The following is a 26788-nucleotide window of genomic DNA, read 5'->3' on the forward strand; positions in this document are numbered from 1 at the left end:
AGGAGTTCAGGAATGCGGGTTTGATTTCTTAGCTGTCTTAATATTTATTTATATATTGATGTTGTGGTGATTACATTGTGGAGTATGCTGATGTAATGTTTGTTCTCTTCCACAGACATTTACTGCCTGGTGCAACTCCCACCTCCGGAAGGCGGGCACCCTCATCGAGAGCATCGAGGAAGAATTCCGCAATGGCCTCAAACTTATGTTGCTCCTCGAGGTGAGTGTGTGTGAGTGATTGATTGATTGGTTGATTGGTTAATTGGTTGGTTGTTTGATTGATTACCTTGTAACATATGTTTACATGTTTGGTGATAAGACAGAGATTAGCGGGGCTGTAACTGTCTGTGATGATGATGTGCTGTCGACAGCATATATTATAAGCTTCCATCTGACCTTGCCAAACTGACTATCATCTATCAGGTTGGTAAGAGTTATTAACTGTAATTAGTTGTACACTTGAGAATTGTAATTAGCAGGCCAAGAATTAGTGTAGAGCATCTAGGAATGTGGAACACTTGGAGAAAGGTTATGTAGAATTAACAGACCCATCTCATTATCTGTGCTTAAGCTAATGAGGATATGGAGCAAGTATATTACTTGTTAATATAGTTGCTACAACCTAAATGTAGATCTAATAAAACATTTCTTTGTCATTTGCCCTTCCTCTTCCTTATTTCTATGGTCTACCTTAAACTCAAAAATCTGGTATTCCTCTTTGTCCTATCATTTCTTCAAGGGGCTCTGTCAGCTATCCTCTTGCCTCCTGGCTTGCTAAAACTCTGACTCCTTATCTTTGTGCTTTTAGTCCTGCTCACTTTCGTCATTCTCAGGACTTCATAGACTGCGCCTGCAGACCTCCTGTAAGATGCTTAGTTTTGATGTCAACTCTGTTTACTAATGTTTCCCTTGATGATGATCTCTTTCCTTAGTCATAAGGCAACTGAGGAACTTCTTCATTTCCCGCTCCCAACTGACATTTTTCCTAGAACTCGTTAGACTTTGTGTTGACTCAAACTCCTCTTTTCAACGGAAAATACTTCTCAAAGTTTGGTGTTGCTATGGGTTCTCCTCTCACCCGTTCTTACCATTCTGTACATGGAATATTTCGAAACCGTTCTTCTTCCACTATTGATACTTGTCCCTCTCTCTGGCTTCGCTATGTTGATGACTTGTTGCTTTATGGCCTCATGACCTTAGTCTTTTCCAGCCTTTCCTCTCCTCTCTTAACAATCTGGCTCCTTCTATCCATTTCAAAGTTAAATGGAAATCTAATTAATTCCCTCTTTCCTTTTCTTGACGTTCATATTCACAGCTCTGTTCAGTTTCTTTTTCTCTGTCTACCGCAAACCCATTCATAGTGGTATGTACATTCACTTCTTTTCCTACCATCCTCCTTCTGTTAAGAATAGTGTTCTCATCTCTAACTCCATGCTTATCGGTGACCCTCAGTTTATTGATTCGGAAATTTCAGTTTACAGTATTTACAAATCTTCCTCTTGCCTTGGTTACCCCTTACATTTTATCAACTGTGCCTATTCTCAAGCTACCTTACCTTAAGGTTACCTTGAGGTGATTTCGGGGCTCAGTGACCTCACGGCCCAGTCAAAATTTTAAGGCAGCCCGGTTTTGTCGCAAGACCCCACGGCTAAATGAAATTTCGTTCATCCCAAACATGTTTCAAACACTAGTACGACTGTGCTCTGCCTTCCCTAAATATCTGAACTCAAAAAACTCACTAATACCCTTCGTTATCTTGACATAATACAGCTTGCCTTTTGACAAACTAACACTTTTCATAGTAATCTGGTTCACACTGCTGCTCCTGCTTCTAATGCTTCTGGTGTATACTCTTATTTCCTGTTCGTCTTTCCCTCTTCAGTACTTTGTGGAAACTGGCCGTACACTAAATGACAGACATAAGAAACTTAGAAGAAGTGTTAAGTCTGCAGACACAAACAATGCACTCTTCTGTCATGTTAGGGGTTCTAATCATCCTATTGATTGGTCTTCTAAAATAATCTTTCCTGCCTCTACTCTACACAGACGTCGTCTTGTCGAATCAGGTTCTGATACAACATGAACCCGAGTCCTGGCTTTGTTGATGTTGACTCTTACCTTTCACAGTACAGACTCAAATGCTCTAACCTTTCTAACAAACGTGACCTAACAAAAGCCTACCCATCCTTTTTTCTTTTTTCTCTTATTCCTTCGTTCTAATTCTTATACTCATTATTACCCCCTTCTTGTACTCCTTTATTACACCCATCCCATTCGTACTATTTGCCTTGCTCTTGCCTTCCTCTAGGAATTTATTCCTCCTCACCTCTCTCTTGCCTTAATGCCCCGTGCCTCCTTTGCTCACATTATGGGCTCACCATAGCCAAATCTAAGTAGCTGAATCTAAAACAACCACCACCACCACTTGCTTACATCACAATCGACTTGTTAATGGTCCAGGGCAGACCAAAACGTCGTCGTCTTCTCATCTTCTGATGTGTGGTTTAGTCTTCGATTAGTGTAGGACTTCTTGTAATGTGGAATTAACAGGCACTTGTAATTATCTGCACTGAAACTTCTGAGTTTTTGGAGCAATTATATTATGCTTAATTAATATAATTGCTACAGGTATTTCACCATCCATGTATTTAAAAAATGATTCTGAAGTTGGAAAGTGTGGCATATGCTCCTCACGCATTGTCTTTATGCTTTCTTCTGGTGACAGTCTACTGTCCAGAACCACCCCATAGATAGTCAGAGTTCTTTAATGCCTTCCCACATAATTTGTAGGTTGTGTGTGGCATTTTATCTCATATTGCACATTCCATAACATGTCATTTATTCACAATGATTTCTATTTCCCCCCATGTTGCTCCATACACTTATTTCGTGTAGGTCATCTTGAAGGGCATGGCATCGTGCAGGTCATCTTGAAGGGCATGGCAATAGTTGAAGTCACTTATGTTCCCTGGTAGCTTAGCATCATCTGCAAACATGTTTATACAGTTCTATATTCCTTCCGGTAACCGTAGATCGTTTTGTTTTGTGACTAAAGAATTTGATAATTAGGTGGGGGTAGGAGGCTTCAGTGCAGTTCTGTTTTCAGTAACCCCTGAAAGCATTGAAGATCAATGATCCAAATAAATTCTTCATGAATGTTACATCAAAATTGAACCATATATCAGATGTCACCCTAACCCCACTGAACTTTGAAGTAGCCCTAGACAGCATGCCCATGCACTCTGCACCAGGCTCTATCATAAAAACTTAGATGTGTTAAACAATATCTTCCTATTTGAAAGCCAAACTGTGTCTTATTGTATCACATTTCACCAGGTATTCTGCCCATTTGGTTTTAATAATTTTTTCTAGTGTATTGATCATCATGTTTGTCAATGATATGAGGCTATAATTTAGAGGGTCTTCTCTTCTCCCAATTCTGTAGATTGGAACTATGTTTGCCTTTTCCATATATATTATCTGCACAGATTTTTATACTTAAAAATGTCTGAAATATCAGTTGAAGTGGAATGTGTGTTTTTGTTTGTTTGTTTTGGGAAAGGGATCCCATAACTTAACATGTGGAGTGGGGGGGCCCACCCTCCCCTCCCTGACTGACTTGTACTCACTTAGTTGTGCTTGTGGGGGTTGAGCTTCGGCTATTGGTCCTGCCTCTCAACTGTCAGTCAATTGGTGTGCAGATTCCCGAGTCTATTGGGCTTTTATCATATTTACATTTGAAAAAGCAGTCTCCGTGGTGTAGTGGTAAGACACTCGCCTGGCGTTCCGCGAGCGCTATGTCATGGGTTCGTATCCTGGCCGGGGAGGATTTACTGGGCGCAATTCCTTAACTGTAGCCTCTGTTTAACGCAACAGTAAAATGTGTACTTGGATGAAAAAACGATTCTTCGCGGCAGGGGATCGTATTCCAGGGACCTGCCCGAAACGCTACGCGTACTAGTGGCTGTACAAGAATGTAACAACTCTTGTATATATCTCAAAAAAAAAAAAAAAAAAAAAAAAAAAAAAAAAAAAAAAAAAAAAATGTGTATGGAGTCTGCCTCCACCACACACATTGTATGGGTATTGCTTTGTTAACAATTGGCTTGTGTACACTTGGGTAGTGTGTGAGTGGGCAAAGAGTGTTCTACCTCAGTTGAATAAACCAATGCAATATAAATATTATTCATAGACATTATAATTGATTTCAGAGTAGTGTTGATATGGAATGTATAATGATTCGGTGGGGGCTATTGATGAGTGTTGTGTTGCAGGTCATCTCTGGTGAGACCCTCCCAAAACCCGACCGAGGCAAGATGAGGTTCCACAAGATTGCCAATGTGAACAAGGCTCTTGACTTCATTGCCTAGCAAGGGGGTAAAGCTGGTATCTATTGGTGCTGAAGGTGCGTGTTAATTGCAAGTGTGTGTGTTAACTTTAAAGGCTTAGGTTCATAATGGTATACCTGGCAGAATTTGCATTGTCAAGCTTTAATTCCTTGTATTTTTACCAGATATTCTGTAAATACAATTATATTTTCATTATTGAAAATTGGCTGGTCTCTAGACACTTAAAAAGGTTTCAATTTTTGTTTCAATTCAGTGTTTATTCAAAAGAATGTGTGCACAAAGAACACAGAGTAATGTACAAATGTATGAACAGGAGCTACACAATCTATGAAGCCACTATTATGCAAAGCATTTCAGGCAAACATCACAAAACTAGACAACAAATTTACTGAAGGTGTGGAGGTGGTGAACAAATGAATGCAAAGAAGGTGATACTTAGGGATCACAGACATACTTAAGGACCCAGGTTATTGGCTTTTCTTTTCATAACTAAAAACTATTAGGTTTATTGCAAAATGTTATGAAATAAATCAGAAAGATGTTGATCTATGTGTATAATGATACAGAAATGGAATATACTTGCAATGGCTATATAGGGGAATTATCAGGGAAAAGCACCAACCAATTATGACTATATAGCGGCTATATAGATAGTAAAAAAAAAATTTCACCATTCAAGGCTTCCTCACACATCCAAGTGTTTGGACACCTTTTGCACTAATCTCCAGATGGTAAAGACCCATTTGTAAGAGTATTTTGCAAGTTTAACCATCTGTATTATTATCTCCATTCATTTCTATACTTTTAGATAACACTAGAATAATATTTTTGTGCATGGTTCTGGATGTTTGGTATCTAGGAGTGTTGGAGGCAGGCCCTAGGTCAGTGCCAGGAATGTGCCCTGAATAAGGAGCTCAAGTTCTGCCTTCCAATTTGTGGTACATGCCTGATGGAAGACCACATGAACCTTCACCGTCTAAAAATGCAGGGATGCAAGTCAACCCTGAGTAGAGAGTCCATGAAGGTGCCACATCAGCCATTTCATTACCCAAGACACCAAGGTGTGATGCAACCCACTGGAGAGAAATCTTCCTGAATCAAATGATGATATGAGGAGTAAGACATAAAGTGGCATTCTGACTTGGAGTCAGCACAGATAGAATTGTACAATGAAGTGGTGAAATTAAGGAAATTGAGGGTCTTCCAGATCGTGAATGATTCCTCAGCCAGGCTGGTATCATCATGCGACACACACCAATTCTAACAAAGGGATATGGGGCCAAATTAAACTGCTGTTGAAGTTTACAGTGGAGAGGATGTGAAAGAGCCATTTGTGAACATTGCAAAGAAACCACATACAAATCAAGAGTGCTGGTGCAGAATAGGAAGGGAGTGGTCCTGGGTAAGAGAAGACATACAAAGGAGTAATCTCCAGGCATCAAGCTACTGCAGACATGCAGGAGCAGGCCCCATTGACTGTGTAAAAAGGAGGACTCTGGGTGGATGATAAGATCCCCAGAATGCAATACACAGCGCTGCATGATGGAAGAGGTAGTTTCAGAGGATTGAGAGACTTGCTGAGCCTTAAGCCCAACTCCCAAAGTGGAACTTAACACTGACAAAGCCATCATTGAAACACATCAGTGAATCATGGAATGCACCCCAGGACAACCTGGAGATGTACTTGAATTGTACCTGGATAAGGTTTTGAGAGTTGTTCTTCTCTCCAACCCAGCCTGAGGCCTGGTTTGACTTGAGAGCTTAGTCCAACAAGCTCCTTTTTGCCTGTTGTCTAGCAACAAGCTCCTTGGAGCAACAGCTTGGAACGACAATATAATGTGCTTCATAAATGTTCACCTGCTGGCATCCTTCCTCCCTGAGGTAACTCAGTACACTATATTACTCAATGTGAGGTGTCTACGTTACAGTTAGGCTGCAGAAACATGCCAAGGCACTTGTGGGATGTGATGAGGACTAGCAGGTTGCTGTGGAACAGGATGGAGGAGAGGGCCACCAATTGCTTCTTGAAGAAGTTCATCACATGGCTCTTGATGTGGCTAATTGTAAGGCCCCTGGAGCCTGGAACAATATATGAAAGATTGTTTCTCTCTCATGTTTTCTCTCATGTTTTTGTGATTTTTTGTTTTTTCTCATGTGATTGTTTCTCTCTACTCTCATGTCCATTAGACAATCTTGCACCTTTATTAAGGGCACCCACTAGCATCATGTTACCTGCATATAGGAATGGGATTACTCCTGGCCAAAAAGGCACGTCCAAGAGGAGAGAGAGTTGCAAAATGCCTTTGTGGATCAAGTGAGAGGAGGATAATGCATGCCATTACAGCAACCCTAAAGTTGTGATCCTCCAAGAAATCAGAGAGGTTAATGGTACATTATCCATTCTTGAAATTGAAATTTAAAGTTATATTTAAAGAAATTAAAATGGAAATTCCCTGAATTAAAATTTTTCTAGTTGGATTTCAAATCCAACTGAAAAAGACAATCAAGGCAAATGGGGGTACCTGCGACAAGCCACCGGCTTCCTGTTCTCATTGAGGCTTCTAGTGTTAGTGGCCCTCGGGTAAATTCTAGTGTTATTTTATAAAATGGTTTCCTCTTCTTTTTATTCACCATATAACTTTTGCATAAAACTTGTTTTTGAAGACTGGTAACTTTACCTTAAAACTTAATTTGTAATTTTATTATCAAGCCTAAAAATGTGTAAAGTGTGTTTGTATCACTTGCCATAATTTTTTCACAGTATAGTCCTCTAGCTTATGTAATGGTCCACATTTATTCTTTATAACATTATACAGTAGTACTCAAAAAAAAAAAAAATAATAATATTAAGAAAGTTGCAGCATGAACTTATTTAAATTATTAACGGTTAATATGATTAATGCTGTTATGTAAACACATTAACATTATTGTTGCAGAAATTGTTGATGGCAACCTTAAGATGACGTTAGGTATGATTTGGACAATTATTCTGAGGTTCGCCATCCAGGACATCAGCGTAGAGGAGATGACTGCAAAGGAAGGTCTCCTGCTGTGGTGCCAGCGCAAGACTGCCCCCTACAAGAATGTCAACGTGCAGAACTTCCATACGTCCTTCAAGGTTTCAAATTTGTTTATTTATTGATTGTTGACCAGACCACACACTAGACGGTGAAGGGACGACGACGTTTCGGTCCAGTCCTGGACCATTCTCAAGCCGATTGCCTTGAGTCGGACCATTCTCACAATCGACTTGAGAATGGTCCAGGACGGACAGAAACGTCGTCGTCCCTTCACCTTCTAGTGTGTGGTCTGGTCAACATAATTTAGTTACGTTATTGTGACTCATCGCCACTTGTTTATTTATTGATTTCACATAATAGTAATCCTCTTTATATTGCATTAATATGCCATAAATTTATATTGCATTAATATGCTATCATTTAAATTGTACCATACAGAGTAAGTTAATCTAGTAAATTAAATTTGATATCTTTATAAAAAAAATATTCCCAAAAATTTGTTTTCCCATGCCTTTTCCTTACTGACACTTACTTTCCCTTCAGGATGGTCTTGCATTCTGTGCCCTCATCCACCGTCACAGGCCCGACCTGCTGGACTACTCTCAGCTGTCCAAGGATGATCCCCTCCACAACCTTAACCTTGCCTTCGACATTGCTGAGAAGCATCTCGACATCCCTAGGATGTTGGACCCAGATGGTAAGTGCTTTACCATAGCAGTATTAGGTTGTTACCAATATATAGAATCTTTTTCATTAATATATTAGTATATTTAATGGTGTCTTTTTATTATCATCATTAATTTTACAATTCACAACTTTTGCACAGATAATTCTACAGTGCAGACAGCCAGCTGATGCTCTTCTTTCAGATGTCTCTTCTTTAATAATTACTGGCTGAACTAACATCGGAAGTTAATGAAGGATCCCAGTTGACGTGCTGATACTACCCTTAAACACATGACAGTAGTGATGTAGTAATAAATACAATGGGGGTGTTTTCAGATCTGGTGAATACCCCCAAAGCTGATGAGCGCGCCATCATGACCTACGTGTCTTGCTACTACCATGCCTTCCAGGGGGCCCAGCAGGTAAACACATGGTCCCACACGAGCATGGGCCCAGTGGCGCGCCACCCTCACCCAGGATACTAGACCCCTGCTCTCCCAGCATTTTTGTCCATATTAAAGTTCAAGCATGAAATGCTTATCAACAAATGTAATGCAGCTTGGCATCTGTCTTGAGGCCTCCAGCTTGAGACGATAATGACACTTTAGATATTTGGCATACTATGAGTAATTTGTTCACTTGTCTGTATTTGTTGATATCACTTTCATGCTAAACATAAAAAGTTTCAGATGTCTTGGCAGACTCAGTCTAAGCACAGTTTATCTCCTGTATATATTACAAAGCATCTGTATTGCATTCCTCCAGTAAATGAAGCATTAATAATTTTCCTAACAAAGAAATGTAGGTGGTTTGTTATATTCTGGATCTGCCTGAGATATAGATTTTTTTCTTTGACTAACACTGCAGTAGTTACAGCAGCATTGAGCAGTCAAAGTGCAGCAGCTGCAGAAGCAACCAAAGTAAAGGCTGGAACAACATGTGTGCTGACTGGCTGTTTAGAATGTTAAATCAAGTGCTGGAGATATGCCCCAGTGACTGCATAGCCTCTAGCTTGTGTAATGGTCCACATTTATTCTTTATAACATAAATAATATGTAACTGTTTTAGAATTTATTTCTGATCTGTTTTAGCCCAAATAGTAACATTTGATAACATGCATGAGATAGTCACTATTGTTTGTCCACACAAATTTCAGCAATGATCGTAGAGAAACTCTTCACGTGCCATTTTGTTGTATAAAAACTGAGCCTTTAATATTTTGGCCTAGTGCTCTTGTTATGTTCAGTAAACACTACTATCATTGCCTGTATTGATGCCTGTGCATGAGGTTTCTTTATTCACTTTTGTTGATGCTCTCTCAAAGTACAGCAATTAGTATCCTTTAACCATCATTTTCATGACTTACGTCCGCTCCACAGCAATTCGCTTACACACCACTCGGATGCAGAAAATGCCGGATATACCTTAGTTTAGTATTTTGATTTTCTATGTTGTCATTGTCCTTTAACCTTACTTTTAAAGCGTGTGCCTTGTTGCTGAACTAATTAAGAAGTATTAAAGCTTCTGCTAGTGAAGGTGTGTGTCTTACTAACTATGTACATTACAGACATATCAGAAGGTGTGCCGGACGAACGAGCTGTCATGACATATGTTTCCTCGTATTACCACACATTTACAGGTGTGCAAAAGGTTAGTAACATTTGCGAAACACTTGGAAACACTGAGAAGGAATATACCTGAGCAGTGGGGGGGGTTGTGGTAGATCTATAACAAGTTCTTTACTATACGTACTGTACAGGGGGAATATTGTGTTCTTTAACATGAGTTTCCCAAGATTGAAAAATGTTGCATCACAAAAGTGCTCAATACTGTATAGATAGAACAACATAATCAGTTCTTGACTAATTGTGAAACACAGAGATGGATTTGAATTCTATTGACATTATTATGAAATTTGATTACATTAGCAGATGTACCTTTTATTATTCTTAGCCAATTTAGTATTAATATGTCATTGTTTACATTTAGCCTTCATCATAACAACATACACTTTATAATTATTTATTTGCTGCTCATCTTGTCATTTTTTGCCAAATGCAGAGTTAACTTAATCCCATTTTGGTGCAAGAAGTGTAATCATCTTAAAGATGTTATTCATCGTTACATGGTGTACTTGATATAACAGTCTGCTGTTTATCATACATTATCTCTTATTTGTTTTAACTGAAGATACCCTAGTTTATTCAAGCAGGCTTTTGGAACTTAATCCTTTTTTAAAGTCATGTGCAATAAAAAGTCAAATTGTTCTGAAATATTATATAAATTCTAAATAATTTATATATATTGTGTAACGATTCACTGTTCATACTGTTTGCAGTAGCTTAAACGTGACATTCTTTCTGCATTGTGGGTTATGGCTGTTTCAGCTCTACTAAACATGTTAGGGAAAGTCTTGTCAACAAACCATTATCAAGAAACACACAACTTCACACCACACCAAGGTGTAGTGTAAGGCTGTAATTTATTGTATAATAAGAGAGAGAAGGTGTTCTGGCATTTTTTCTAAGGAATGGAATTTAAGATGATGGTGAATCACCCAAATAAAAGCATGAGGCTTCAAAAGGAGTCTGACATTTTAAACACACAATATGGGGGCTGTTATTTTGGCGATGCAGATTATCTCATCAGATTGCTGTCTTCTCTCCAAGCTGAATCCATAAAATATAAAGCCGGCTAATACAGTGGAAGAAAATTGTATGAAGTCTTCACTTGAGAAACTGTAAACCTGAACCAGTGCCTGGAAAAAATAAGCTCAGTAGCACTAGAAATATGTTATATACATCCAGCACTAGAAATATGTTACATACATCCAGCACTAGAAATATGTTATATACATCCAGCACTAGAAATATGTTATATACATCCAGCACTAGAAATATGTTATATACATCCAGCACTAGAAATATGTTACATACATCCAGCACTAGAAATATGTTATATACATCCAGCACTAGAAATATGTTATATACATCCAGCACTAGAAATATGTTATATACATCCAGCACTAGAAATATGTTATATACATCCAAACCGCATATCCTTAAAAAAAAAAGAGGAAGAGATGCAGGTTGGAACGGGAACGTTGTTCCCTCTATTGGTGAAGAAAACGAATCGCAGAACAACTTGAGTCTCACCCCATCTCAAGAACAGCGAAGAAGGTTAGGTAGAGAAATAAAAACAATTAAACTCAAGCTAAAAGAATTATACAAAACCCAGGAGAGGCAAATAAAGCAAAAGGCCATCAGTGAAATAGAGAAATCCGAAATATTTTTCTCCTATGCAAAATAAAGATAAAAAACCACATCTAGTATCGGGCCCCTGCGAAAGGGAGATGGAACTTTCACAGATGACAACAAATAAATGAGCGTGTTACTGAGGAAGCAGTACGACTCTGTTTTCAGCGAGCCACTAAACACACTAAAGATTGATAACCCAAATGAATTTTTCATGGCTATGATACCAACATCAAATCATATATCAGACATCACCCTATTCCCACTGGATTTTGAAGAAGCCATAAACAGTATGCCTATGCACCCTGCACCAAGTCCTGATTCTTGGAACTCCATATTCATCAAGAACTGTAAAAAACCATTATCGCAGGCCCTTCACATTCTGTGGAGACAAAGCCTAGATACTGGTGTTATACCTGACATACTAAAAAACAGCAGAGATAGCACCACTCCATAAAAGAGGAAATAAGGCAGAGACAAAAAATTACAGATCAATAGCACTAACATCGCACATCATAAAAATCTTTGAGAGAGTGCTAAGAAGTAAGATCACAAATACATGGAATCACAGCATCTCCATAACCCCGGACAACATGGTTTCAGAACAGGGTGCTCTTGCCTGTCACAATTGCTGGACCACTATGACATGGCATTAGATGCCATGGAAGACAAACAAAATGCTGATGTAATTTGCACAGTTTTCGCAAAAGCCTTTGACAAATGTGACCATGGTGTTATTGCACATAAAATGCGTTCAAAAGGAATTACCGGACAAATAGGCAGATGGATCTACAATTTCCTGACTAACAGAATCCAGTGTGTAATAGTCAACAAAATAAAATCCAGCCCATCAACCGTGAAGAGTCCCCCAGAGTACTGTGCTTGCTCCAGTACTTTTTCTCATTCCCATATCGGACATAGACAAAGACTCAATCTATAGTACTGTATCATCCTTTGCAGATGACACTAGGATTTTCATGAGAATAGGCAACATAGAGGATACGGTAGACCTCCAATCAGATGTAGATCAGGTCTTTCTGTGGGCTACAAAAATAATATGGTGTTTAACGAAGATAAGTTTCAGCTCATGCACTACGGAAAAAATGAAAATATAAAAACAGAAACCATGTACCAAACTTGAGCAAATCATAACATAGAACGAAAAGGCACTGTAAAGGATCTGAGTGTACTCATGTCGGAAGACCTTACCTTTAAAGAACACAAAGTAGCCATTACAACTGCAAGAAAAATGACAGGTTGGATAACAAGAACTTTTCACACTAGAGATGCTATACCGATGATGATACTTTTCAAGACGCTAGTGCTCTCTAGAGTGGAGTACTTCTGCACAATGACAGCTCCTTTCAAAGCTGGAGAAATTGCTGACCTGGAGAGCATGCAGAGATCCTTTACTGCTAGAATCTACTCTGTAAAACATCTAAACTACTGGGACCGACTAAAGAGCCTAAATCTGTATTTCCTTGAGCGCAGGCGGGAGAGATACATAATAATTTACACGTGTAAAATAGTAGAGGGGATGGTCCCAAACCTGCACACAGAAATAACATCACATGAGACCAGGAGGCATGGCAGGATGTGCCGAAATACCCCCAGTTGAAAAACAGAAGTGCAACAGGTACTCTGAGAGAGAGCTCCATCAACATCTAGAGGCCCGGGACTGTTCAACGCGCTTCCACTACACATAAGGGGCATAACTGGCTGACCCCCCTCACAGTGTTCAAGAGAGAACTGGATAAACACTTCCAAAGGATACCTGATCAACCAGGCTGTGATTCGTACATCAGGCTGCGAGCAGCCGCGTCCAACAGCCTGGTTGACCAGTCCAGCAACCAGGAGGCCTGGTCGGCGACCGGGCTGTGGGGACACTAAGCCCTGGAAGCACCTCACGGTAACCTCAAGGAGAAAGAAAATTGATAAAGATGGCAGGAAGAAGCAGAGCTTTGTACTGGTGTTGGTCATTAATATGGCTTGGTGAGAGAATGAAGTGCCAGGTCATTTTGGGAAATTTTCTGATATATTAATCAATAATTACAAATTTCAACATGAACAAAACAGTAGAAATGTTCCGTTCACCTGAATTGTGTGCATGGTACGGCCTCACACACGTGGAGTCCACACGAGACCCATACAGTCCAGGTAAATGGAATGTTTATTTCCACAGAAGTGTTTGTGGCAATTTATAGTACAAATGTTTCCATTATTGTACCTGGGTTGTACCTGGAGTGGATTCTGGTAGTTCTACTCCCTAAGCCTGACCTAGGGCCAGGTTTGATTTGTTAGAGCATGGTCCAACAGGCTGTTGTTTGGAGTGGCCCGCAGACTCCATGTCCACTACAACCTGCTTGGTCCTGCACTTCTTGCAGGAAACTATCTTAATTTCTTTGGAAAGAAATTCACTTGTTCTGGCAATAGTTTCCTAGTACTTGCTGAGAGGATATTGAACAGCTGTAGCCCTCTGATGTTCATACCATGTTCTCAGGTTGTTCCTATGGCACCTCTGCTCTTCAATGGCTCTATTTTTGCATTTCCTTCCATATTGTTCACTCTAGTTTGTTGTTATTTCCATGTATATATTATTTGATACCTCTCTCCTCTCCTTTCCAGAGAATATATTTTGAGAGCTTTGAGACACTCCCAATTATGTGCACTGTATTTCACCAATCTCTCCTGTTCTGAAAGAGAAAGCGAGTATCAAGCAGTACTCAAGGAGGGACAACACAAGTAGTTGTTATTGTAGATATAAATGTCAAAATTATAGCTACATAAAGAATTCATTTTTGATTAGGAATAGTAAATGAAAATATAATTTTCATCTACTGTATATATTTCCTTGTATATATAATTTATCTTCAGAGACTACTCATGATCAATTGTGAATTCTTGAAGTCACTGTGATTTAGAACATTATATTTATAATAATGTATTTAGTAAAAAATCAGCAAAGATTTTATTGCTTTTTTATTACAGAAAAATTTTAAACTGAATAATTATTTAATGTAGTTCAAACCTGGATGAATGTTCTGCTACTTCACTCTCACGAGCTATATTTGCTACCAACAACAGTACAAGGCCCTTCTCCCTTATCTTCTTGTCTATTACCTTTCTCTAGAGAAGGATGAGGTGAAATTCTTAAACTGTTCTGTCCCTGGTTTATATCCTATTTGTATGGAGAGGAAATGGGACTCTGATATTACCTGGATCCATGAAATACCATCAACATATCATATAGTTGACTGCCACACACTTTCTGTGCAGCCAATATTATATTATTTAGGTGATAAATCATCGCAAATTTCATGATATGAAACAAAAATATCCATAGAACCTTCTCTCTCGATACACAGACTGTCCTCTCAAGTTGCCACAATGGACAGAAAGCAGTGCACTAAAATACCTGAATCTAACTCCCAGCCTAACTGAACAACCCATGCATAGAAAACATGGATGTTTGTGAGCTCCAAAGATTTATAGTACATCATATTTTGTTTGTTAGGGGTTGACATCAAAATGTGATGTATTATTCAATTGGATAGGTTGCAATATGAGTACAGAATATTGACATGCATTAAATCATGATATACAGTTTCATGATCTAGTCGTGTGTTTGTCGATATATTGTAGTGGCTTGCTGAAAATTTCTCGCTCAAGATATCAGGCCAACATTTGACTAGTCAGCATGATGACAAGTAAATGTATAAATTGCCATAGTTTTTCTGGACACAGTTAAAGTGCATTTTTATCTTTTGTTTTTCAATAAGGATTTTTATTCTTAAATATTACCAAGTATAATAAATGTTTTATTTCTATACATTTTCAAAATTATTGTATCTGACCTCTAAAGACTTAAAAATGGTTACTTCATTTGTAATTTATCATAAATAAGCTGATTACTTCCCAAAGATTTCAATAATTGTCTTTCTTCCTCATAATAAATTACCAGACAGGTAATTACTGTTTTGAAAATGTATACATTGGCAATCTTCTTTGTAAATAAGGGAAATGGTTTATTACAGTAAGGTTATACAAATTTGTCAAGCTATTGTCTTAAAAATGTACACCTTAAGTTAGACAATAAGTAAAACTTCCAGTTATTTTCTCTACTATTTGTTGATTATGAAAAGGAAAATACAAAAAATGAAGTTTATTTTCTCTAATAAAACAACCTTTTGAATTATTAGGCTGAGATGGCAGCCAACCGCATCTGCAAGGTGCTGAAGGTTAACCAGGAGAACGAGCGCCTCATGGAGGAATACGAACGCCTCACCTCCGACCTGCTGGAATGGATCCGCCGCACCTTGCCGTGGCTCCAGGCTCGCCAGCAGGACAACACTCTGGCTGATCTGCAGAAGAAGTTAGAAGAGTACCGTCTATATCGTCGCAACCACAAGCCCCCGCGTGTAGAGCAGAAAGCTAGGCTAGAGACCAACTTCAACACGCTCCAGGTGTGTGCTCTCTCCATTGTAATAGAATGTACATACTATATATATAAATGGTGAAATATCTGTATAAATTTCTCATTACTGATACAGTATCAGTGTTTTCTGTACTTTTATTTGATTACTTTTTTATTTTTTCAAATTGTTATTTCTGTACAGACCAAACTTCGCCTCTCCAACCGTCCTGCATACCTTCCCTCTGAAGGAAAGAGTGTCACTGATATTGCCAATGCATGGAAGAATCTTGAAGGCTGTGAGAAATCTTTTGAAGAGTGGCTGCTTTCTGAGATGATGAGGTATAACTCAATGTTAATACTACAGTAGTACCTCCATTTACGAATTTAATCCGTTCCCAGAGACGGGTCGTAGCTCAAAAATTCGTAACTCAAAACGAATTTTCCCTTAAGAAATAATGTAAATTGAATTAATCCGTTCCACACTCCCAAAAATATTAACTTCAAAATACATTTCATACATAATACACACACACATTTAGTACTATAGTATGTACAAGTTATAGCTTACCTTTATTGATGACTCTTGTTGGCGTATAGATGATGGTGAGGAGGAGGGTGGGGGGAGGAGAGATGTTACTGTTTCGAAGGGGAGTCCCCCTTCCATTATAACATCAGGCGGTGATGACTTCTCTGGGGTACTCTCTCTCCTACGTTTTACAGGCATACCACTAGGACCTGGTTGTGGCTCTCTGCTTGCTTGTCTTACTAAGAATCTGTCTAAGACACCTATTTGTTCCTTCATTTTAACACATGTCTGTAGTGAGACATCACATTGTCATTTAAAAGATCAATGCAACGGCCTGCCACAGCTTTATCTGGGTGAGTTTTTTCAACCAAACTTTGCAGTTCTTCCCCATACTTCACACATTTTCTTAATGAGGAAGGGACATCCTCTACTGCCTCTACTCACAACAATTTTATTAGGTTGAACCTTACCACCGACTTTCGTGCGACCCATAGTATGATATATAATAATTACTTTTGTTAAAAAAAAAAAAAATATGAAACACACTCTAAAGAATTCAAGCGCGATTGTCACTAAGCAGGCGGTTCTGGTAAACTGAGACGGGGTCGCCCGTGCCACCAGGTGCCACGCGTTTGGTCGACCCATATGTGTATCAACAAAGTCACGTGTCGAGGCAAAGGTCATAAGTAAAGTAGAATTTTCCGACAAAATTGGGGGTCGTAACTCAAAAAATTTCATAAATAGGGGCATTCGTAAGTCAAGGTTCCACTGTACTACTATTATTCTTCTTCGACTAATAATAATATGTTGTACTATTATTACTACTACTAACTACTATTATTACATTACTAGAAATATATTAAGTTATTTTTAGTGTACTGCAGTAGATTAAGAATTGTTTAGTGAACTAAAATCACTTGATGCATTGTTAGAATTTAGAAAAATTAAATTTCATCATCATAATTCTTTACTATGGTTATAATAACTTTTCTGCTGTATTTTTATCTTGACCTTAAAACTTCCCCAAAGTACTGAGCGTAATTGAGGCTTTATAAATGCATATTCTAAATGCCCACCAGCCTTGAAAAAATTAACACAAGTACTGTACCCCCATTAAAAAATTTGATTGATGTGCTGTAGGTAATATTGGCTCTCGAGTAGTTGCCAATGGTAATTGTTGTGGGGCAGATGAACATCACTCTTCTTTTTAATATTGGGTAATACTGTTCAAACTTTTCTGCTATATAGGTTGGAGCGTCTTGAGCACCTTGCCAAGAAATTCAAGCACAAAGCAGAGATTCATGAGTCCTGGACTGCTGGAAAGGAAGAAATGTTGCAAAGTCAAGATTTCAGACATTGCAAGCTTAATGAACTCAAAGCTCTTAAGAAGAAGCACGAAGCCTTTGAATCTGATTTGGCTGCACACCAGGTAAGGTGTATCCTCATATTTATTAAGATTTTCAAGGAACAAAATACTGTATTGTATAATTATGTATATAAGTATGACTCAATTTATATGATTATTATATTCATTGTTATTGATGAGGATAGATATATTATGAACAAAATATTTGCATTACAATTATATGAATCTTTAATGTTCCCAGGATCGTGTAGAGCAGATTGCTGCCATTGCACAGGAATTGAATGCCCTGGACTATTATGACTCGGCAACAATTAATTCTCGCTGCCAGTCAATTTGTGACCAATGGGATCGTCTTGGCACCCTCACAACCTCTCGCAGGAATGCTCTAGAAGAGACCGAGAAATTGTTAGAGAAGATTGACCAGCTTCACCTTGAATTTGCCAAGAGGGCAGCAGTATGTTCTCAGAATGTTCTCAGTATTCTCGAAATGTTTCCTGGTCAAGAATTAATTTTAATATAGATTTGTTTATTGAATATTGTCTGCAAGAATGTAATTTATTAATCTTCAACAAATTATTATTATTAAAGGAGTAGTGTTTCAGCCTCAATATACACTTTTCATCTCCATGTTACAGCCTTTCAACAACTGGCTGGATGGAGCATGTGAAGACCTGGTTGACATGTTCATCGTGCACACCATTGAAGAGATCCAAGGCTTGATTGATGCTCATAATCAGTTCAAGGCAACTCTAGGCGAGGCTGATAAGGAGTATCAGGCCATCATTTCTCTGGTGACAGAAGTTCAGCACATGGCCCAGCAGTACCAGATACCAGGTGGTCTTGACAACCCCTACACTACCCTCACTGCACAGGTCAGTTTACTAGACTTCCTCCTGAACATGTGAACTGTCCTTCCCTGTATACTGCTGATGCCTCACTCTGAACATTTTCCTTGGGCAATGACCATGGCAGGAAAGCCAAGATTGACATAAATCAGTAGAATAACGAACATTGAAGAGTTAAACTAAATTTTTTCATAACTGATCCTGTGCTATTCTTCCACATGCATACATAGGATAGCGAAGGAATTCTTGCAGCTGTGGAGGTAAAGTGCTATTTTGCGCATGACAAAGTAATGTAATCATCAGTTTATTATGAAGGTGTAACGGGGAGCATTATTAAACAAAACATTGATTTCCATTAAAATGTCATCCACACTTCCGTGGAAATAAACATTCCAATAAACATGGAAATGGACTGTTTATTTCCATGGAAGTGTGGATGACAATTTATGATGTAAGCATGGGTCAGTAATTCCTCTGTGCTTCAGTAGTAGTCAGGGAAAGTAAAAAATTCCAGTTTGGCAGCAGCATGATGATGCTTCTGGAAATTTTTCCTTATTGAGACTACTCATAGCCCAGTCAATAGAGCGTGGGCCTCACATGCGCAGGGTCCACGGTACATGACCCACACAGCCCAGGTGAATGGAATGATTTCCATTAATATGCTAAGCATTAACCTTTAAATAATTTAGCCAATTAAAAGTCCAATATCATAGTGTGCATGACACACAATAGTTCACAAAACAAATGTAAGAAAATTGCATATACAGTAGTGACTGGAGCCCAGGAGGTAATCACAGATAGTGGTTGGAGCTGTCTAAAAGTTAATGAACATCAATATTCATTGTTCTTGAAATTAAGAATAAAGTTGACATTAATTTTGTTATAGTAAAAAGTAATTTAGTTTGTTATAATATTTTTATATTGTTCAATTTTAGAGATGATATATGCATGAAGCTCTAGTTGAGAGTTTACACCAGTGGCGTCTTCCATATGTTACCTTTGACACTACGTGCTTTATTACACAAAATTTATATTCATGTGTATGATGTAATTATTACTATTCATATTCAAGTAAGCAGATTTTATAAACCAGGGCAAAGTTTCCCACTTTCATGGTCATTGATTACTTGTACATGTTTGAAGCTTAGTCCATAAAACAAAAACAATGTAAAAATCTTAAATTTATATAGGGAGACAAACAAAAAAGTTGTCAAGTAATGTACAGTTCATTCATGAACAAATGTTTGCTCCTTGGCTGTGTGTGTGTGTGTGTGTATATGTATGTATGAATGTTAGGCTTATATTGAGGTCCCCCCCAACCTCCCCCCAAGATCGACTACTGACCCTCCCCAGGATGCAACCCACAAGAAGCTGACTGCTCCTGGGTACCTATTTACTACTAGGTGAACAGGTACATTAAGCAATAGGAAACATGCCCAACTATTTCTGTCCTATCCAGGATTGGAACTTTTGATTGCAAGTGGAGAATGAATCCAACTGTACTACTAGACATAAACTTGGAGCATCACTTCCATTGCCTCAATCATCCCAAAATAATTGTTAATTAATGTTTGTTGTTTTGTTCTTTTGAGCAAATGCTCTTCTGTCTGGTTTGTCTTTCAGTAGTGACCATGTATTTAATATGTATTTCTTCTTTTAAATATCAATATTTTAACCATAGACTAAATATCAAATTCAATATTTTTAGAAGACTAATGTGTGGCATGTAATTGCAGGTGATCTCGAGCAAGTGGGGAGAGGTGAGGAAGTTGGTGCCTCAGCGTGATGGAACCCTCCAGGCTGAGCTCCAAAAGCAGCAGAGTATCCTTTTCAACTTTTAAAATGAAATTTTATTTTAATTCAGAAACTTTTATGAATTAACAATTCTTAGTTAAAATATCAGTATATTTCATTGAAATGTGCTTGCAATTGTGAGATTGGGAGGAGCCGGTCGACTGAACGGACAGAACGCTGGATTTGTGATCCTGTGGTCCTGGGTTCGATCCCAGGCTCCGGCGAGAAACAATAGGCAGAGTTTCTTTCACCCTATGCCCCTGTTACCTAGCAGTAAAATAGGTACCTGGGTGTTAGTCAGCTGTCACGGGCTGCTTCCTGGGGGGTGGAGGCCTGGTCGAGGACCGGGCCGCGGGGACACTAAAGCCCAGAAATCATCTCAAGATAACCTCAAGATTGTTTCGGGTGTTGTAGTTTAATCAGCTCTACATGGCATAATGAGTTAATATGGATGGCATGTGAAGGTGGGCTGTGGCATGGAGGAGTGTTGTTATTTATATGGAAATTATCTGAGTAAAGGAGAGTATGATATCAAGAGGTGGCTCCTCACCACCATCTGGCATTTAATGCTAACTGGGACAAAAGTCGGAAGTAGACAGTGATGTGACAAATGGCATATAAATTTGACTGGAAAGTAGGAATAAGACTACAGTTACTGCTGGTTCTACAAGCAGACACTGTAACAATCTACTACTGTTTCCACCAGCTTCCACCAGCTTTCCTTCCAGCTTCCACTGACAGCTGAAGCTTACAAGGTCTGCTTGAAGCACGTACCTGTGAGGAGGGGCAGAAAGAGGACCACTCTAGAAAGAGAACGGAGACGACTGTACAGGAGAAGGAAAAAAATAACGGAAATGCTTCGGCAGACACAACTACCTGTATCACAAGCAAGGAAAACAAGCCTAAGCAGGGAGATTGAGGAAATAGAACAAACGTTGAAGCGATCATATGAGTCTGAGGAAATGGAATTGGAACAGAAAGCTATACAAGAGATAAGGAAAAATCCGAAATATTTTTTCACATACGCAAAATCAAAATCCAAAACCTCGACCAGTATTGGACCGTTAATTACAAATGAAGGTACGTACACAGAGGACAACAAAGAGATTAGTGAAATTCTAAGAAGCCAATATGAGGCTATGTTTAGCACACCAATAAACAACATGAAAGTTGATGACCCAGACAGCTTCTTTATGAATGACATTCAAGCTGCAGATAATATAACGGATATTACCACAAACTCGGAAGACTTTGAAAGAGAAATTGATAATATGCCTATGCACTCAGCTCCTGGGCCTGACTCATGGAATTCAATATTCATAAAGAAATGTAAAGTACCAGTAGCGAGAGCACTCAGCGTAATATGGAGAAAGAGCCTGGATACAGGGGAGATACCAGCAGTACTTAACACTTTCGCGCTTTAGATTAGAGATAACTCGTCGCCGTTTTTTCTTACGATTCCGCATAACAGCCTACTTTTCTCGTCCATCGAAAAAATATTTCTATAAATTCCATTTTTTTACCGAAATGGATGGGGATACTTTTGTTTTGTAGAGAATTTATTTGCGAATTTATTGGTACCAGAATGAATATTATATCACTTTAACTTCTATGAGTAAAAAAAAAAATACACAAAGTATGTTTGGGGGTGTGGCGAGCGTGTGGCAGTGGGTTCCCTTTAGCCATTGATATATCCAACACGTGGGAAATATTTGTATGTGTTATGTATATGTCTGTGTAGGGAATTTTACTGCGATCACTGTCATACAAATTATAAAATCTTTCAACAAGTATAAACATGACAAACATCAAACGAACGAAAACAATGCGTTCGTTTCTGCCGCGAACGCATACTGAGCGACGTGGTTCTATATTTGGCGCTTCTCTTACACATGCTTTGTACAAATGTTATACAGTTCATCTTATAGAAAATTTTATTGCGAACACATTGGTATAAAAAAGAAATACGTACATAGAAAAGTAGGGTCAGGAAACGTATAAACTTTCCAAGCATGATTTCCCCCCTGTGTTTTCGCCAGTGCGCTCGCGGCTAACTACTCTCCACTTCACACACTCTTGCGGGTGGGTAATTACCTATATTAAACATTCATATGCATATGTCCGTGTAGAGAATTTTATTGCGATTCCAATGATACCAAAATTAGCGATGTAAGACAACTGTAGGCTTCGCAACCATCAAGAGAGTGGAAACATTTTGTTGCTGTTTGGCGCTCTCGGCGAGTGATCTGCATAGTTTTTTATTTGGTGTTGATACTCCTTATGCTTGGGCGGCATTTTATAGGTATGCTCTTATAGACAATTTCATTGCGAACACAGTGATACCAAATTTAAATACGTGCGCCTTCAATTATTGTCAGGACAGTCAAAAGAGTGTACACTTTTTCGGTCTTACCGCGTAGGCGCGCGAAGTGCCGAAAGCATCTGGGGTATTGTTTTTTTTTGAGCACCGAGAGCGCGAAAGTGTTAAATCTGCAGATATAGCTCCGTTGCACAAGGGGGGGAGTAAAGCCTTGGCAAAAAATTATAGGCCAGTTGCACTAACATCACACATAATAAAAGTGTTTGAAAGAGTGATTAGGAATCAAATTTCTAGTTTTATGGAAAACAATGAATTGCACAATCCAGGACAACATGGATTTAGAGCGGGAAGATCCTGTCTGTCACAGTTACTCAACCACTATGACAAAATCACAGAAGCCCTAGAAGAAAAGCAAAATGCAGATGTTGTATACACAGACTTTGCAAAGGCGTTCGACAAATGTGACCATGGGGTGATAGCTCACAAAATGAGGTCAATGGGAATAACTGGAAAAGTAGGACGCTGGATACTCAATTTCCTGTCGAACAGAACACAAAGAGTAACAGTCAATCAGATAAAATCGAGTCCAAGCGATGTTAAAAGCTCTGTACCTCAAGGTACAGTCCTTGCACCGCTACTGTTCCTTATTCTCATATCTGATATAGACAAAAATACACGTCACAGCTTCGTGTCGTCCTTTGCAGATGACACAAAAATCAGCATAAAAATTACCTCTGCTGAAGACATTGAAAAACTACAAGCAGATGTCAACAAAGTTTTTGATTGGGCAGCAGAAAATAACATGATGTTTAACAGTGATAAATTTCAGGTACTCAGGTACGGCAAAAATGAGGATCTGAAACATAATACAGGGTACAAAACACAATCGAATCTTCCCATAGTAGAAAAACAGCATGTCAAGGATTTGGGAATAATGATGTCCGACGATCTAACGTTTAGGGAGCATAACCAAGCAAATATCGCGTCAGCCAGAAAAATGATCGGATGGATTACGAGAACTTTCAAATCCAGGGATCCCATCACAATGGTTGTACTCTTCAAGTCACTTGTGCTGTCCCGTCTCGAGTACTGCTCAGTACTCACTTCCCCCTTCAGAGCAGGAGAGATTGCTGAAATAGAGGGAATACAGAGAACATATACGGCACGCATAGACGAGATAAAACACCTAAATTATTGGGATCGTCTCAAAGCTCTCCAAATGTTACTCTCTAGAAAGGAGACGAGAGAGATACCAAATAATATACACATGGAAAATACTGGAGGGTCAGGTCCCAAATCTACACAGTAAAATAACAACGTACTGGAGTGAACGATATGGAAGAAAATGCAAGATTGAACCTGTGAAGAGCAGAGGTGCCATAGGCACAATCAGAGAGCACTGTATAAACATCAGGGGTCCACGGTTGTTCAACGTCCTCCCAGCGAGCATAAGAAATATTGCCGGAACAACCGTGGACATCTTCAAGAGAAAACTGGACGGTTTTCTAAGAGAAGTTCTGGATCAGCCGGGCTGTGGTGGGTACGTGGCCCTGCGGGCCGCTCCAAGGAACAGCCTGGTGGACCAAACTCTCACAAGTCGAGCCTGGCCTCGGGCCGGGCTTGGGGAGTAGAAGAACTCCCAGAACCCCACCAACCAGGTATCAACCAGGTATCAACCACCTCATCTCGCACAAACCATGTGCCATAAATATTAAAATGAGTTTTATTTATATAAATAGCTTCAAAATATCTATTCTGCTATTTCTTAACGGTGTATATTGAATTTGGGCTTACAACATCCGAGGGCAATTTATTTTGGTGTTCTACAACTCTATAAGCAAAGAATCACTGCTCCCCATTTGTACTACATCTACTAGATTTGAAATTCAGGCTACTATTTTTTGTTGGTGAATATGCCTGCATCTCGTGTAGTTCCTTCTTTTAGAATATATAAATCTTCTATTTAAAACTTAAGATATTGAAGATATCCCTGTAGTCTTAGCTTCAAAGAAAGCAAATTTAGATCTCCGAGACTTTCTTCATAAGGTTTATTTCTTAATATCTTCAAGCTTATCTTCCTGTTTTTTGTAATAGGAAGACCAAAGTTAGCATATTAAATATATAGCCAGTATGAACTCAAACATTTTATTAGAAAAGTTTTATAGTTTTGAAACTTGGCATTCAGTTGGCCTTATTCACAACATGTGAATTTAAGATTGCCACTTCCGACCACTCAGAGATCCTGAGAGATCACTCAGAGAGGGTAGACAGGTTTGGTGAGCTGAGATTATAAAGGAGTCACTATTGACATCCATACAGCATCAGACCTACCCAAACAACCTAGCACTACCCTCTAGAATGCCACTTGGCACCAAATTAATTCCCTAAACTCCAGCCACATACTATTACCCTCCGGTCAACACAACAGGATTAATTAAAAAACATCACATCACATGGCTCAGTGGGATCCAAGCCCAATCCCAATGATATCATAAGTTAAATCACCAAAAGGACATAGAAACAGGTAAGATTTACAATATCAAGATGGTGCTACATCCTATTCTCTAGTCGCAGATGACCACCCAAGTTTGACTTATTATAACTGCTTGTTTAATACATGGTTATTATAAATGTTCCTGTGATTTTTTCCTTAATAAAATCTACCAGACAATGAGAGTCTACGGCGCCAGTTTGCTGAAAAAGCCAATGGTGTGGGCCCTTGGATTGAAAAACAGATGGATGCTGTTGCAGCTATTGGCATGGGCATGCACGTAAGAAATGCTTAGAAATATTTGTGCTATTTATTTAAGGTGTGATAAATAATTAAGGAGTTTATATAAATTTTAGCACTTGATTTAAAGCTAGTCTTTAATATATTTAATGGTTCAAACATTATTTGTATACTTTGTCACAATTTATTTGTTGAATTAACATAAAACCATTTAGTCGATAATAATAATAATAATGGTAATGGTTGTTTCAGTGCACTTATGACGATCTGGTGCCTCTTTCCAGGGTTCTGTTCTTGAGGATCAGCTAAACCGTCTGAAGGACTATGAAGCTGCTGTTGTTGGCAATAAGGCAATCATGGATGAGATGGAGAAGATCCACCAAGCTGTGCAGGAGTCTATGATCTTCGAGAATAGGTAGGGTACTCGTGGTCTTTACACAACACAATACGTGGCTCAGTAATATGCTTGGGTTATCACCTTGGTCTGAAGTAATGTCAAATTATTAATTTTTTCTTGAAAAAACTTACTTTTGCAAAATGTAGAGGAAACACAATACAGTACTATATTCACATTTTTAGAATTGTTGATTGTACTGTATTCCTTGGAGATGAATTGTACTGTATATACAATTAAATAATAGTTTTGGATTGAAATTACTATAAACCTAAATGATAATTTCATAATCTTTGACAGCATCTGTCACAGGTATTTTTTCCAAACTTTGTTAAGTTTCTTGAAGCTATAAATAAGAGAAGCTCCTAAAACACTTCTGATTGTTTCATCAGACATTTACTGAAATTGCAATTCCATCTTTCAGTTCCTTAGTAGTTCTTAGCTCCCTGCTGAAATACCTGAATTACCTGAATTTAATTGGCCACCATTTCTGTATTGAACTCGATGGGGATAGGAATCCGACAATTTGTCAAAGGCCCCCCATTCTTCCTGATGATTTTCTCCAGCTGGGTTTTGAATTGCAGTATTGTCTTCTCATTTATGGCTTTGGCATGTAGACAATTCCATGAGCTTACTATGGGTGAAAATGTTTTTTCACCATGGGTGAAAATGGTTTTTCACCATGGGTGAAAAAGCATCTTCTGTTTTCCATCCTACAACAAGCCACATTTCCAATATGGCTTATGGCTTATTAAGCTTTGAAGCCATTATTCCTTGTATGTATTCCATGTGACCTTTTAAAGAAGTGGTCTGGATCAATATCCTACAAATTGTTCAGTATTATAAAAGTATTGATGAGATCAACCTTGTCATGTCTGGTTTGCAGTGTTGTTAGTCCTGTGGCTCTCAAACCTTTCTTGGTATGAGAGTTGATTTTGTTCTGGAACAATTTCTGTAGAGAACCCCTTTTGGCTCCTTGAAACTACTATCACTGAGTGTACCATTACCTATTTTTCTTGGTCCAGCTATTCCTCCAGGTCCTGTTCAAGTTTGAGTCCTATCAAGGGAGGGTTTTCCTTTTGGCTCCTTGGTGGCCAGTCCAGCCTTTG

At 38.7% G+C, this 26788-nt stretch overlaps 1 protein-coding gene across 1 annotated transcript in view; it reads left to right on the forward strand.

Annotated features, from left to right (window-relative positions):
• The window catches only part of LOC123749334 (alpha-actinin, sarcomeric), a 289268-nt gene that overhangs the window by 250267 nt on the left and 12213 nt on the right, over window positions 1-26788 (forward strand). Inside the window, 14 exon segments of the mRNA XM_069324159.1 lie at window positions 4275-4367; window positions 4369-4405; window positions 7286-7467; window positions 7913-8066; window positions 8372-8479; window positions 9615-9685; window positions 15489-15752; window positions 15906-16042; window positions 17478-17658; window positions 17837-18049; window positions 18231-18467; window positions 20177-20261; window positions 25222-25325; window positions 25570-25700. Of these exon segments, the coding sequence (XP_069180260.1) occupies window positions 4275-4367; window positions 4369-4405; window positions 7286-7467; window positions 7913-8066; window positions 8372-8479; window positions 9615-9685; window positions 15489-15752; window positions 15906-16042; window positions 17478-17658; window positions 17837-18049; window positions 18231-18467; window positions 20177-20261; window positions 25222-25325; window positions 25570-25700 (1997 nt within the window).

This window comes from Procambarus clarkii, chromosome 1 (genome assembly GCF_040958095.1).
Source record: "Procambarus clarkii isolate CNS0578487 chromosome 1, FALCON_Pclarkii_2.0, whole genome shotgun sequence".
Lineage (NCBI taxonomy): Eukaryota > Metazoa > Arthropoda > Malacostraca > Decapoda > Cambaridae > Procambarus > Procambarus clarkii.